The sequence below is a fragment of the Bos taurus genome, chromosome 15, assembly GCF_002263795.3.
Source record: "Bos taurus isolate L1 Dominette 01449 registration number 42190680 breed Hereford chromosome 15, ARS-UCD2.0, whole genome shotgun sequence".
In the NCBI taxonomy this organism is placed as follows: domain Eukaryota; kingdom Metazoa; phylum Chordata; class Mammalia; order Artiodactyla; family Bovidae; genus Bos; species Bos taurus.
The window spans coordinates 57304455-57320457 of record NC_037342.1 but is presented as its reverse complement, the minus strand read 5'-3'; the positions used below and the strand labels follow the sequence as shown (position 1 = coordinate 57320457).

Below are 16003 nucleotides of genomic sequence, written 5' to 3'. Positions count from 1 at the left end.
TTCTCTGGAGCAATTTGTACCCAAACAGTGACTTAGGCCATGCTTACACATCAAAGGACCTGACTTAAAAAGGAAGAGTGGTGTGTGAAGTCATTATCAACGGGTTGAGAAAGTACAGACAAACCAACCAAATGAAATTTTCCATACTGACTTGTAGAGTTTTAATGTCTTTTTGACCTAGTTAGTGACTATTAATAAAATGTGCTGAATTGTTTAGTTTAAAATTTTCTAGCTTCAGTATGTTTCCATGGCACTGGCTGGAGTGTTGAGCATATGGCAAACCAGAACAGGTAGCTTAATATGCTTCTTTTTTATATTTTGCAGCAAATTCAGAAAAAAATATTACCATGATAGGTATGTTTCCACACTAAGGAAGTGTACTCTGCGCTTATACAAAAATATTCTTATTTAACAAAATCATCACTAATGATTGGAGAATCATAATTCAACCCCAGCATGGCATATAGGTCTTATTTATTTTATTGAAGTACAGCTGATTTACAATGGTGTGTTAGTTTCAGTTGTACAGAAAAGTGATTCAAGTATATGGCTTTACCTTTTTATTTCAACTTTAATTGGGAGTGGCAGCCAGAAGCACTATACTAAGTCTTGATTTGAAAAAGCATGTGAAGATTCATTGGGACAGTTTTTCAAGGCAGAGGACAAGAATTTGCTACCTCTGTTAACAAACTGTCAATAAAACTGTTGACAGTCTCCGTCACTGAGCAAAGACAATGTGTATGAAGTTGACTTACCTCCCCAAAAAGAAAGCAATATAGAAGATAGAACTGTTCAAATTGACAAATTGGAAGAGGAACATCTTCAAAGCAAAGCTGTTTTCCCATTCAGATTCTGTTCGAGGATATTCTAAAAGGAACATAGAGTGTGCTTACACAGATGAAGTAAATGACAAAAAATATGGATACAGAATCAGAAGTCCTATGTTCAAAGTCTGGTCCAGTCATTTACTGAGTCTATAAGCCATTCAATGCCTCTGAGTTCTAGTGTCTGCATTTGTAAAAATAGGAATGATAATATCTGTTCCACAGAATTGCTGAAAAGATCCAATGAGATAATCTTTAGACATTTTCCACAACTATAAAAGTATATCTGTTGTTAAGACATAAGGATTTTCATGATTCTCTCTGCTCCTGTCATTTAGAGGTAACCATAAATATTAGATCAGTCTTTCATTCCAAATGTCTACACTTAATTCAGAGAACTTAACTGTCTACAGAGTTCTTTAAAAAAGGAATATTTTATATGTAGACTGAAGTGGATTAGTAAAGAAAAAAGAGGGCTACATTAGTCAGAAAAGCTCAGTTCTTATCTCAACCTTATACCTAATTTGCTGGTAACCTCAGGCAGGTGTCTGCATGTATTTTGCAATCAGTTTTATAATCTGTGAAATGAGGAATTTAGATAAGATGATTTTAAGAACTCTGTCAACTTACACCTTAGGGTTCTGACTTCTCAAAATATAGCAAACAATAGATAACAACATAAAGCAACATCTTCATAAAACTGGATGAAGATGGCAGAATGTACCTCAGCCTCAGCTCCCACTGGATATCCAAATAAGGGATAGAAAATATATATGCACATCTAATGTATATATTCTAATGTAACCGAAAATTCAAGAAAGATAGAAAATAGATGTGCTCTGACTTAAAGGAAAAGATAGGCCAAACTGTATGCATGAGCAAAGCACAGAATAAAGAGGAAACTTTATCCAGGGGAACTCCAGAATAGGTCTCAGGGAGCGCCAAGCCCAAAGCAGACAAGTGTCAGAAACAGGAAGGATCTGTGGGGCATCCACGAGAGTGACTGACGGGCAGAAGGGAGAGCTGTCAGGAGAACCGATATTTCTGCATGGTTATGTTTTCACTGTTGTTTCCTTCTAAATAGTTTGTAAATTAAACAGAAAACTTATTTAGAAATAAGACTGTGGGTTTTTAAAAAATCCGCTGTGTAAGATTGTTTTGGGTCTCCATTTCTAATTTTGGAGAAAACTTTGGAGAAGGAAATGGCAACCCACTCCAGTATTCTTGCCTGGAAAATCCCATAGGAGCCCTGTAGGCTACAGTCCATGGGGTCGCAAAGAGTCGGACACGACTGAGCGACTTCACTTCACTTCACTTCCAATTTCATTACCTCATGATCCACACATGTGTCCTGTGTGATTTCTGCCTTGGGACAAAAAAAGTTGCAATTTCACTGTAGCCAAATTACATGGATAAGTTATGTCAGTTATCAAGTGTCTCAAAAGAATATTCACTTTTCTCTTGAGCATACAGCTTATATATGTTTAAAGGAAGCCTGCTAGTTATGATATTTAAATACTCTATCAGTTCAGTTCAGTCACTCAGTCGTGTCCGACTCCTTGTGACCCCATGAACCGCAGCATGCCAGGCCTCCATGTCCATCACCAACTCCCGGAGTCCACCCAAACCCATGTCCATCAAGTCGGTGATGCCATCCAACCATCTCACCCTCTGTCGTCCCCTTCTCCTCCTGCCCTCAATCTTTCCCAGCATCAGAGTCTTTTCCAATGAGTCATCTCTTCGCATCGGGTGGCCAAAGTATTGGAGTTTCAGCTTCAACATCAGTCCTTCCAATGAATACCCAGGACTGATCTCCTTTAGGATGGACTGGCTGGATCTCCTTGCAGTCCAAGGGACTCTCAAGAGTCTTCTCCAACACCACAGTTCAAAAGCAACAATTCTTTGGCGCTCAGCTTTCTTTATATATAGTCCAACTCTCACATCCCTACATGACCACTGGAAAAACCATAGCCTTGACTAGACGGACCTTTGTTGACAATGTAATGTATCTGCTTTTTAATACGCTGTCTAGGTTGGTCATAACCTTCCTTCCAAGGAGTAAGCGTCTTTTAATTTCATGGCTGCAATCACCATCTGCAGTGATTTTGGAGCCCAGAAAAATAAAGTCAGCCTGTGTTTCCACTGTTTCCCCATCTATTTGCCATGAAGTGATGGGACCAGATACCATGATCTTCGTTTTCTGAATGTTGAGCTTTAAGCCAACTTTTTCACTCTCCTCTTTCACTTTCATCAAGAGGCTCTTTAGTTCTTCTTCACTTTCTGCCATAAGGGTGGTGTCATCTGCATATCTGAGGTTATTGATATTACTCCCGGCAATCTTGATTCCAGCTTGTGCTTCATTCAGCCCAGCATTTCTCATGATGTACTCTGCATATAAGTTAAATAGGCAGGGTGACAATATACAGTCTTGACGTATTCCTTTTCCTATTTGGAACCAATCTGTTGTTCCATGTCCAGCTCTAATTATTGCTTCCTGACCTGCATACAAGTTTCTCAAGAGGCAGGTCAGGTGGTCTGGTATTCCCATCTCTTTCAGAATTTTCCACAGTTTATTGTGATCCACACAGTCAAAGGCTTTGGCATAGTCAGTAAAGCAGAAATAGATGTTTTTCTGGAACTCTCTTGCTTTTTCGATGATCCAGCAGATGTTGGCAATTTGATCTCTGGTTCCTCTGCCTTTTCTAAAACCAGCTTGAACACCTGGAAGTTCATGGTTCACGTATTGCTAAAGCCTGGCTTGGAGAATTTTGAGCATTACTTTACTAGCGTGTGAGATGAGTGCAATTTTGCGGTAGTTTGAGCATTCTTTGGCATTGCCTTTCTTTGGGATTGGAATGACAACTGACCTTTTCCAGTCCTGTATATCTTGGCTTATATTTTGAGTGTTTATTTGTCAATTTATTTGTGTATTTCTATTACATTTTGCTTTCTATGCTTTGAAAGTTGGTGGAAAGGTATATAGAAATTGACTATTATACTGACCTGGTAGGTTGTTTATCAGTATAAAGTCTCTCTCTTTCCCTCTCAACTATATATTAAATTCTAGTTTGCCTAATATGAGTATGATGACATCTGATTTTATTGTTACTCTTCCCTTGACATAGATACTTTTATTCCTGAATTGAGCTCTGACAGAATAAAAATTCTTTTCAACAGTTGACCTAATTTGCTTCTTGGAATCTAAGTTTATCTTTATAGATAATCAATACTACAGATAAATCATTGTTCATTATTACAAATACTTCATTATTTGAAACAACTGACAACCATTCTGATCTAATTCTTAACAATCGAAAAGCTAGGCTGAAAAAAGTATCACTTTGGATCAAATATTATATATTCTCTTTAAAAAACCTTAATGTGACAGAATTGAAGGTTTGATTTTTGTGTATGTATGATATTTGAAAATAAAATATTTGGGCAAAAAATAAATCAAGAAACAAAGTCTTAAAAGTATTTTGTATAATTAGAAAGTAAAATCTAATTTCTAAATTGAAGCACAAATTTGCAAGCCTAAATTTATATAGAATTTAATATCATATATATTGCATACATATTATATTTATAGATACATGCAATGACATTACATTTCTTTAAACAAAATATCAATATTTTATTAATTTAAATTTAGAAAGCTCATTATTAATTGACAGCTATGAGTCCACAGGCATTATGCTATGAGTTATAGAAGGAAAAATCAAATATCAAGTGAAAACTGACATTCCTGGCAATTAGCATATTCTGCTTCTATAATTAATACTATGGTTCCCCCAAATTACTTGCTTAGGTTTGCTTTCATCTTGGGCATAAAATACTTTACAAGCAAATAAATGTAAGGAATCAGAGCTAGAAGAAAGCCTTGAGATACCTAGTTCAAGTGTTTTATTACCCAACTGAAGAAACTATAGCTCAGAGGGTTTAAAGAACAATGAAAAAGATCATTCCCATTTATGGGGCATTTGTCATGTGTCAGGCAGCTAATCTACAGTGACAGTGAAACAGCAACTATTCTCATTCTCATTTTACCAATGAAGACACTGAGACTCAAAAAAAGAAAAGGAGATGGAGCAGAGAGAAGAGGAGATGAAAGAATGGAAAGAATAAAAAACTTGCTCACAGTCATGTAATTTCCAAGTGACCCTACCAGCCAGACTATGAACTAGGGGCTAGTTCTTCCCCCTATACATTGTCTCTTCTCATGTTACTCGCATCTGTAAACACACTGTAAGGCAAGCAACACATCCTAATGGAGTGATACAGTTACTCCACCAGTCAGTGGAGTCTGTCACATCTGAGTTTAAATTCTACTCATTAACTTAATTGGGCTTCCCTGGAGGCTCAGCAGTAAAGAATCCACCTGTAAGGCAGGAGACACAGGAGACGCGGGTTTGATCCCTGGGTTGGGAAGATGGACGAGGGATTTAACCAAGATCCTAGGGCAGGGCATGGCAACCCACTCCAGAATTCTTGTCTGGAGAATCCCATGGACAGAGGAGCCTGGCCGGCTACAGTCCATAGAGTTGCAGCGTGGGACACGACTGAAGCAACTTTGCACGCATGCAACTTAATTACCTTGATTGTCTTATCGATAAACTTGGGACAATACTGTCACAGAATTGTGATGTAAAACAAAATAGTAAAGGAGGAGAGTCTAGCCGAGCTCAATGCCTTGGCTCTGTTGAGTTCTCAAATAATAAAAGATCGCTGCTCAAACAACTCTGTAATAAAAATTTTGTACCCAAATTAGGGGACCAAAATTTAAGTTTGAGGATAGAAATAAAGGTATTTTCTGACATTCAAGGTTTTGAGATGTTTACTTTCCAGGTAGCAAAATAAGAAAATAAGACAGAAGAAACAAAGGATCCAAAAAGTATTGTCCAACTGAAAAAATAAAAAGTGAAGGAATTGCCACAGTGCTGGTCAAAGCAGTGTATGCAATTGAGCACAAGCCCAGAGGGTAACCTATTGAGACTGGAGTAGACAGTGGTTCAGGGAGGATACCTCTCAGAAGAAAGTGAGTACAATATTTGATGTTTTTAATGCATTTAGAGAGAATTTAGAGTTACGGCAGGAAGTTCGGGATAAATCAAGGCAAGTATGTGTAGACAATTAAGCAAAAAAAAAAAAAAAGTTATTATTAACTTCACGAAAATATAAAGGTTGTATAAGAAAGAAAGCCACCACAGTACACATCATGCCTTAGACATGAGCATAGTTCTGTAGATAAACGATGTGAACACCAATTATTCATATGCTAATGCTGCCAGTACAAGTGCTTTGGAAGGAGAAATAACAGTCTGCTTTTACCTCGAGATGGTTGGGGAAGTGTGAGGGTGCAGGATACTGCGGGAATAAAGTACGAAGTTCCTGTCTTTTAGTATGGGAAGGCAATCACTTCCCAAAGCTGGAAAACTCAAGAATGGCAGCAGTAGCATGCAATTTAGAAATAGGGTAGAACAGAAAACAATGATTAAACTGCTAAAAAGCACTACCTCAGGGATATGGAAAGCAAGAACGGGCAATGTGCAAAGACTGGTATTTATCATGAATCTCTTAACACTCTTGTGCCTTTTAAGTTGTGTACATGTAATATGACACTGTGATAAAATAAATGTTGCAGGGAAAATCCCAAAGAACTGAAAAGGTAGGGGGGAAAGCAATCCCAAGTAGGCAGAACCAGGTTTGTTAATTTCTACTAGGATTTTGTAACTATATACCTTGCTTCTCTATAGTTATACGAAGAATTCCAACTTCCTAGGTCCCTTCTTTCATTTTATTGACAATTATCCAACCAAAGTTGATATAAAAAATGCTAAAGTATGTAAAGAAACCGCAGACTGATATGCCCGTGTTATTTTCTTACTAAGGAGTGAAGTAAGAAAAGTGGACTTACCTAAATTAGTGAGAAGGTAAGCAATTTTTTCATAAGCCTGTAATAAGAGAAAGCAGTTAATGTTATTTTCTTTTAGAAAATACTGTTATTTAGACTATTCAATGAAACATCTAAAGTTATTCTACAAAGTGGAATGACTTCTTTCAATTAAGAAGAAGCACGTTTTAAATCTTACTATGTGGTACATTATATACATGAACACACAAAATGTAATAAAACACATTGTAAATGTGGCTATATACAGACATGATTTCTGCAATAACCTTTCTGCTAGCTGTCTTTATTTTCACTTTATAAGTCAAACAAAAGAGACTTGTATATACCCCAAAGAGTTTCAGCTAGTTAATGTCTGACCTGGGATTTGATAACCAAATTATATTTGCTTTTTTCCTACACTGGAAGGTTTAGTGGAACTATGTCTTCTTTACTATTGATAAACAATTTTCCTAACTATGACAAAGACAGCGAACAAAGTTGCATTCCTAAACAACAAAGCTGTTTGGTGGTTATTTAAAACAAGATTCACTTTGTTTCCCAAAACAAAGTTGGTTTGGTGCTTATTTAAAATAAGATTCACTAATCAAATCTGTTGAATCTGTAGTTACGTGAACATTTTTATAACATTTTTTTATAATCTGTCAGAATATTTTTTTATATTTTTTATATTCTCCTTGTCCCACCTTACTCTGTTCACAACTCATACAGACTCAAGGGAAAAAAAAAAACATATTTCACAATATTACAAGTAAATACAGCTGGAAGCATATATTTACTACAGATAGAAGGGTGATATATGTGTGCATGTAAATATAATTACATAACTTCAGAATTAAACAAATTACTTTTTAGACTATAAATTCAAGTAACCCTGCCTATCAGCATGCAAAATCAAAAAGGTATATGGACACATTAAAACTTGTTCACCTTCCCTGGCTGTTCATTCAATAGAACTAATGTGATTATTCATCTTAACCATGATTCAGACTATCTCTTCCTAAGATCTGAAGCGGTGTCTTCAAACAGAAAGATTATACTGAGTACAAAAGTTTCATTCTACTCCTGGTGCAGTTTTTTTAAAAACTATACACACAAGTTATCATTTTCAAATTTTGGAATTAGATAAGTTTGAATCTGTGAGCACCAAAGTTTTCCTGACTTTACTCTTTTCCATGCCCCGTTTATCAACTAAGATGATTAGAGAAGGGTCTCCAAAGAGTATGATAAGAAAGCCTTATCAATCAGCAAATAGTCCATGAGTAGCTGCTGGGCTTCAAGCACTGAATTTAGTGCCCTCATGGAGACTGAGAAAATTTTACTTAAGTAACTGCCATTTAGAGTATCTGGCTGGTGCCAAACAGTGTTTTCCATTGGGCTGCACAGAAAGTTTGTTCATGTTTTTCTGTAAGATGTTATGGATACTGGAACGAACTTTTTGGCCAACCCAGTGTATATTATTTATGTTTGTCCTTACAAAAATATTATCAAATAGATGTTATGATTTTATGGAACAGGAAACTGAGGTTTAGAATGTTAAGTACCTAGCCTGAGATAATACTTCTAAGCAAGAAGCAAAGTCAGTATTTGGTATAAAGACTCTCTTGTAGCATCTATGCTATGCCTTGTCTCATAAACAATTTCAGATTTTATCTTAGGACTTAGCACATAGACCTGCCCATAAGCCCAGGATGGCAATATCTAGAGCTGATGCCCCAAGGGACTATAATAATCTAATAATCTTTGAAGGAATTTTACCAGTCAGAAAAGCCACTGTGCCACCCCTGGAAATACCACTTTTGGAAGGTTATCTAGAGTAGTGGAGAGCCTATACCATCCGAGGCCCAAATGCCACAGCCTACTGGCACTGTCATGATGATAAACTACAAAACAGTCCTTGCAGTGTGACTCATTAACTCACCCACAAAGTGTACGAGGAAACCATAATTTAAATATAACCAACTAGATGGTATATGACAGCAACCTTGACAGGGGAAGTTGTGTGTGTGTGTGTGTGTGTGTGTGTTGGAATGGAGATATAATTGAGGGAGGAGAAAATAAAGGGATTCAGGGTCAGTTGTTCTGCTTACTACATTATATACAGGTAGTGACTGTATGGGGGCTTCCCAGGTATTGTGGTGGTAAAGAATCCACCTGCTAATACAGGAGAAGCAAAAGACACCTCCAAGTTTCAATCTCTAGGTCGGGAAGATACCCTAGAGTAGGAAATAGCAACCCACTCCAGTATTCTTGCCAGGGAAATCCCATGGACAGAGGAGCCTGGTGGGATGCAATCCATGGGGTCACAGAGTTGGACAGGAAGAAGAATTTATGTAAGAGTGTATGTATACATTATATGAATCTGCATCATTATACATATATATATATATATGCAATATATGTGTGTCTTTAAAATACATATATAAATAAAATAAATTTTAAAAATACATAAAATACCACATAGTGAACCCAAGCTTTAAAAATCATTCATGAGTCCATTTCAGTAAGCCAATATTCTCTTAGTCATGTACATTGGGTTAAAAGTATTTATTAGAAATTTCTAATGAGTCAGGTACTATCCAGGGAAACAAATGACAGTGAATCAAATATAGTCTCTACCATTATGGAATTTAAATTCTGGTTCTCAGAGACATATGACAAAGAAATATGTACTTGGCAGGAGATGCCAAGTACTAAGAGGAGAGATGGGTAGAGAGCAGTAGAGTGCTATGTAGAAGCTGGTCAGGGAAACCTCTAAGAGAGGGAGACATCTGAGCAGAGAGCTACTTGGAGTAAGGGAGCCAAAGAGAGATGGGGCTAAGTATCTGGGAGACATGGAAACAATGAGTGCAAATGCCTGAGCCAGCCATGCACTTGGTGTGTCTCCTGAAGGTGGAGGAATAAGAGCGATGGGGTGGAGGTGCAAAGGAAGTAACAGGTGAATCAGAGAGATCTCAGAGGGAAATACTTTTTTGGTGTCTCATAGGCTGTGGTGAGGACTTCAGAATGCATTCTGAGCTGAAAAAGTCATCATCTCCCCAAATAATGCTTTGTTTTGAGGTGTCATGGGAAATCCATTGGGGAAAAAGTGGCAAAGGCATTTGCTGTCAAGGGGCAAAATCCAGGAGTCCTACGTTTGCTTCAATGCTCTTCATCTCCAAGTCAGATGCTCACAATCTAACTTTCATTGTAAACAGGAGCTCCAAATGGCAAATGCAGAAACAAAAAGAGTCTTCACTTTTCCAGGAATTCTCCTTTTTGAATTTCTAGAAATCGTTGCCATACACAAGAACAAACTAAACAAATACATTTAAAAAAGCCAATCTTCTTATTAAGAGTCATTTGTTATTGTTTCCTTTTGAGGTCAAGACGTGTGGTCCAACACTTTGATCCACCCTATTTCATAATAGCCTTTTGGCATTGTAATTATCAGTCAAGGAAACTTGGGTACATTTTGAGGTCTTTGGGGATCAGGCCCATGGAAGAAACATAGAAATGCATGCTCTGGACTCTAGAGACATATGTGGAAGAGTCCAATACTACAAAGCTACAGTCATCAAGACAATATGGTACTGTCACAAAAACAGAAATATAGACCAAGGGAACAAGATAGAGAGCCCAGAGATAAAACCCACACCCTATGGGTACCTGATTTTTGACAAAGGAGGCAAAAATATACAATGGGGCAAAGATAAGCCTCTTCAATAAGTGGCGCTGGGAAAAACGGAGAGCTATGTGCAAAAGAATGAAATTAGAACACTTGCTAATGCCATACACAAGGATAAAGTCAAAATGAATTAAAAACCTACTTTCAAGACCAGAAACTATAAAACTCTTAGAAGAAAACATAGGCAGAATACTCAATGACATAAATCAAAGCAAGATCTATGACCCACCTCCTAGAGTAATGGAAATAAAAACAAAAATAAATAAGTGGAACCTAATTAAACTTAAAGCTTTTGCACAGCAAAGGAAACTACAAACAAGGTGAAAAGATAACCCTCAGAATAAGAGAAAATAATAGCAAAGGAAACAGCTGACATAATTAATTTCCAAAATGTACAAGCAGCTCATACAAATTAATATCAGAAAAACAAACAACCCAATCAAAAAGTGGGAAAAAGACCTACACAGACATTTCTCCAAAGACATACAGATGGCTAACAAACACATGAAAAGATGCTCAACATCTCTCATTATCAGAGAACTGCAAATCAAAACCACAATAAGATGTTACCTCACACCAGTCAGAATGGCCCTCATCAAAAAGTCTACAAACAACAAATGATGGAGAGGGTGTGGAGAAAAGAGAATCCTCTTGCACTGCTGGTGGGAAAGTAAATTGATACAGCCACTATGGAAGACTGTATGGAGAGTCCTTAAAACACTAAAAATAAAACCACCATATGACCCAGCAATCCCACTCCTGGGCATATACCCTGAGGAAACCAAAATTGAAAAAGATACATGTACCCCAGTGTTCAATGCACCACTATTTACAATAGCTAGAACATGGAAGCAACCTAATGTCCACTATAGATGAATGGATAAAGAAGCAGTGGTACATACACACAATGGAATGTTACTCAGCCATAAAAATGAATGGATTTTAGTCAGTTCTAATGAGATGGATGAACTTAGAGCCTATTAGATAGAGTGAAGTCAGAAAGAGAAATATCATATACTGATGCATATACATGGAATCTAGAAAGATGCAACTGATGAATTTATTTTCAGGGCAGCAATGGAGAAACAGACAGAGAACAGACCTAAAGACATGGGGGGAGATGGAAGGGATGTTTGGGAGGGAGTGGACATGGGTGTACCTGTGGCTGATTCTTGATGTATGACAGAAAACCACAAAATTCTGTAAAGCAAATATCCTTCAATCAAAAAAAATAAAGTGGCAAAATATAAATAAATAATGTGGATGAGTCCAGAACCAGCATGGAGTACTTACAACAGCCCAGTATATTCAAGGGTTTTCTTTCTTTTTTTTTTTTTTTGGTTAAAGCATGCTCTATGCATGGCACATGGATTCTAAAATGAGAGGAGGAAAATCAAAAGGAATTCATCCTTTTATTGGCAGTGCTGAAATAGTTTAATTGGCTTAATTCCAGCTATTTCAAACTGTAAGAGTACTTCTGCTGTGATGTTTCTATTTTTTTCTTCAAAATTATGCATTAATCATGAGACCAGACAGCTGTCATGCTATTGCAATCTATTCTTAAACTAATTAAGAATTAATTAATTAAGAATTAAGATAAATTAAGAATTAAGAATCTTGTTGTCAAGCAACAAGAACATACATTTAAAAAATAATGGCATTTTAAATTTTTATTAAAAACTTTTTGGAAATATTTCCTGATGATGGCTAAGCATGCTATTTATGGTATCTTCAATAGCATATTTTCAGGGTCAGTAAAATAAAAAAGAAAAAGGATGATGGGATGTATAAAAATAAAGTCCTGGTTTTAAATTCTGGCTTTGAAGTTTTTTAGCTGTCCTCCTGGTAAAAGATGTTAAAGATAATAACTTGAAATTTTAGCTACTGTTAAATTATTTGTATTCTGTATTTGGAATATGTGATTTATGATTTTGGCTGTGTATCAAAATTACCTTATATCCCTTAAATCACTGATTTTGTAATGCTATTTTGGGGAATGACTGGATCAGAATCACTTGGAGAGCATTACGGGTTATTTTTTGTTTTAAATACAGACTTCATAGTCCTACAAAGAAGATTCTGAATGAGACTCAGGGATCTATAGTTTTTCAAAAGTGTTTCAGGTGATTTGATGAATAAAAAACAGGAAACAATCCTTTAAGTTACTTTTATGATCTGTAAAACTGGCCTGTCATCAAATTTTTATTATCTTGACCCATATCTCTCTCCCAAATTGAACATTTCTTTAGGAATGGCTCGATCCACCTATTTTAAAAGCTTAGAGAATGTGTATACTTTGATCATTAATTTGAATTAAAATAACAAGGGCAGAAAACCTGAAAGACACTGAAAATATAATTCTAATAACAAAAATAATTTTGAGCAAATGTAATATTCAAAATGCTAGGATATTTGAAGAATAAAATATTTTAAATGTCTTCGAAAATATATTCTAAATATCTTTTAGTCATTCGGCAAGACCTGGAGATACAAACACGAGGAAGCTACAGTCCCAGTTCTTGAGGAGTTGATACCCTGATAGGGGGAGAAAAGGCATGTCCCAAGCACTGTAACAGAAGAATAGTCACAAAAGACTGTTCGATTCTACCAGGAGAATCTGATAAAAATGGAGAACAGACCTGCCAAAGTACCTATGAGAAGAGACACAAAAGATTATTTCATTTCATATGTGGAACTGAGAAAAATTTTAAGAAGGAAGTGATCCTTAACTGGAATTGTCAAAGATGAAGAGATATTCTCCAAGGAGATAAAAGGAAATAAAGGCCAACAGAGGAAGCACTGCGAACCCGGAAATGGGTGCGAAACAGCAGAATGCCAGGGAGCAAGCACAAGTGAGTCTGTAGGCTGCAATGCAGGGTGTGATAGACAGGGAGGGGACGGGACACACCACTAATGAGGAGAGAAGGGAAAACCGATTTTAATAATGGAAACCCTCCTTGCCATTGATATCAGAGGCAGTGGGAACCTGTTAGACAGATTCGAGTACAAAATTACAATGATCAAATTTGCAATTTAGAAAGGCGATTGCAACAGTGGAGTGAAAGGGAGATGGGAAGAGGTGAAAATACAGACAGGAAGACTAATCAGGCTGAAGCAACAGTCCAAGTTAAAAATGTTAAGTAGCTGGCTGAACTAAGGAAGCAGAAGCGAGCCTGAGGAGCAGGGAATGAATAGGAGATATGTTATCAAAGCACAATTCTCGTTAGTCACTGACATGATAAAGGAGACAAAAGTAATGCATGAATAATGACTTAAGGTTTCAGTCTGTGTCCATTAAATATGAAAAGTTCCAATTAAACATATTTGGCTGATTTAAACTATTTTCCATGCACTTATTTTGTAATTTCATGTATATGACATATAGCCAAAAAACATATTAGATTAATAGAGTATTTTGACCGAGTCCAAATCCCTAATTTGGGGAATATAGTTTCACGAAGTCAAGTTATTAAGGAACAAAAAGTACATTTCCATGAGCTGTATATTTAGTGTTGGTCTGAAAATAGCAAAAGGTATCATTTGGTATTCCAGGTGAATCCTTTTGGCGGTATGTTTTTTTAAAGGTCTGATATTTTGATATCAATTGATATTCATCTATCCTTATTTGATTAAGCTTTTAAATTAATCCCATGTGTTCATGTGTTTGGTAGGACTGTTTGATAATCTGTGAAGTGTCTTAACATCCTGAGAAGGAAGGAAATGCATAAATTCGGAAGGAATTTTTTATATGGATTGAATCTGAGAAATGTAACATTCCCTTCACATTTGTTGAGTAGACTGCATAGTTCTTCAGTTCGGTCACTCAGTTGTCTCTGACTCTTTGCAACCCCTGGACTGCAGCATGCCAGGCTTCCCTGTCCATCACCAACTCCTGGAGCTTGCTCAGACTCATGTCCATTGAGTCGGTAATGCCATCCAATTATCTCATCCTCTGTCACATAGTTCTTGCTTGATGCTAAATCCAATTTAAAATTTTCTCCTGAGTTAGTTGCAACGGCAAAGTACAAGTTCTATGGCCTATTTCACTTCCAAGAATCCCTGTCTTTATGCCAAATGTTCAACAAGTAGCAATAAACATTTAAAAAAGAAAAGTCAGCTGTTTTCTCCTGGGAACTATGGATGCTTGTACTTAGCTCTAGGTATTTACACAGGCTTTTGTATTTAAAGAAGTAGAGCTAGTGGGAGCCTGATGGGTTACTGTCCATTGAACACAACTGAGCACAGGCATGCACGCACACACACACACACACACACACACAGTGGGATTTTAAGGATCTCAAAGGATAGTTTCTATAATAAGAATAGTACTGTCTTCACCTGTCTCTAGAGGTCTTCTTATCTGTAAAATGCAAGTACTTTGGAAGGGAGAATACGTTAAACCTCATCAAAAATATAAACTTAGTGAGAAGAAGCTGTGTCTGAACCTGTGAGAGGAGTGTATGTTGGAGAGTTAATTGTGATTCTCAGGAAGGAGTGGTCACTGAGGAGAGAGACTAGAGGGGGTATAGAATCAGAGGTCAAGGGACTGGGGATTGAGAAGCACCTGGAATAATACAAAACTAGGGTATGGTACATCAGTGGAAACTTTCGTCAAATTTCAATTTTTTGCAATATCACTGATAATAGGAAGAATGCCAAAGAATGCTCAATCTACCGCACAATTGCACTCATCTCTCACGCTAGTAATGCTTAAAATTCTCCAAGCCAGGCTTCAGCAATATGTGAACCGTGAACTTCCAAATGTTCAAGCTTGTTTTAGAAAAGGCAGAGGAACCAGAGATCAAATTGCCAACATCCGCTGGATCATCAAAAAAGCAAGAGAGTTCCAGAAAAATATCTATTTCCGCTTTATTGACTATGCCAAAGCCTTGACTGTGTGGATCACAATAAGCTGTGGAAAATTCTGAAAGAGATGGGAATACCAGACCACCTGACCTGCCTCTTGATAAACCTGTGTGCAGGTCAGGAAGCAACAGTTAGAACTGGACATGGAACAACAGACTGGTTCCAAATAGGAAAAGGAGTACGTCAAGGCTGTATATTGTCATCGTGCTTATTTAACTTCTATCCAGAGTACATCACGAGAAATGCTGGGCTGAATGAAGCACAAGCTGGAATCAAGATTGGCAGGAGAAATATCAATAACCTCAGATATGCAGATGACACCACCCTTATGGCAGAAAGTGAAGAAGAGCTAAAGAGCCTCTTGATGAAAGTGAAAGAGGAGAGTGAAAAAGTTGGCTTAAAGCTCAACATTCAGAAAACTAAGATCATGCCATCCAGTTCCATCACTTCATGGCAAATAGATGGGGAAACAGTGGAAACAGTGGCTGACTTTATTTTTCTGGGCTCCAAAATCACTGCAGATGGTGATTGCAGCCATGAAATTAAAGGTCACTTACACCTTGGAAGGAAAGTTATGACCAACCTAGACAGCATATTAAAAAGCAGAGACATTACTTTGCCAACAAAGATCCGTCTAGTTAAGGCTATGGTTTTTCCAGTGGTCATGTATGGATGTGAGAGTTGGACTATAAAGAAAGCTGAGCACCGAAGAATTGATGCTTTTGAACTGTGGTGTTG

General features: G+C 37.0%; 1 protein-coding gene across 8 annotated transcripts in view; it reads right to left on the bottom strand.

The window, feature by feature from the left end:
* ANO3 (anoctamin 3) overlaps positions 1 to 16003 on the bottom strand; it is a 457212-nt gene that overhangs the window by 33532 nt on the left and 407677 nt on the right. For all 8 annotated transcript variants that reach the window (XM_059874526.1, XM_059874525.1, XM_059874527.1 and 5 more), the window contains 2 exon segments: positions 6739 to 6775; positions 756 to 867 (listed from right to left, as the gene is read on the bottom strand). In XM_059874526.1, the coding sequence (XP_059730509.1) occupies positions 756 to 867; positions 6739 to 6775 (149 nt within the window).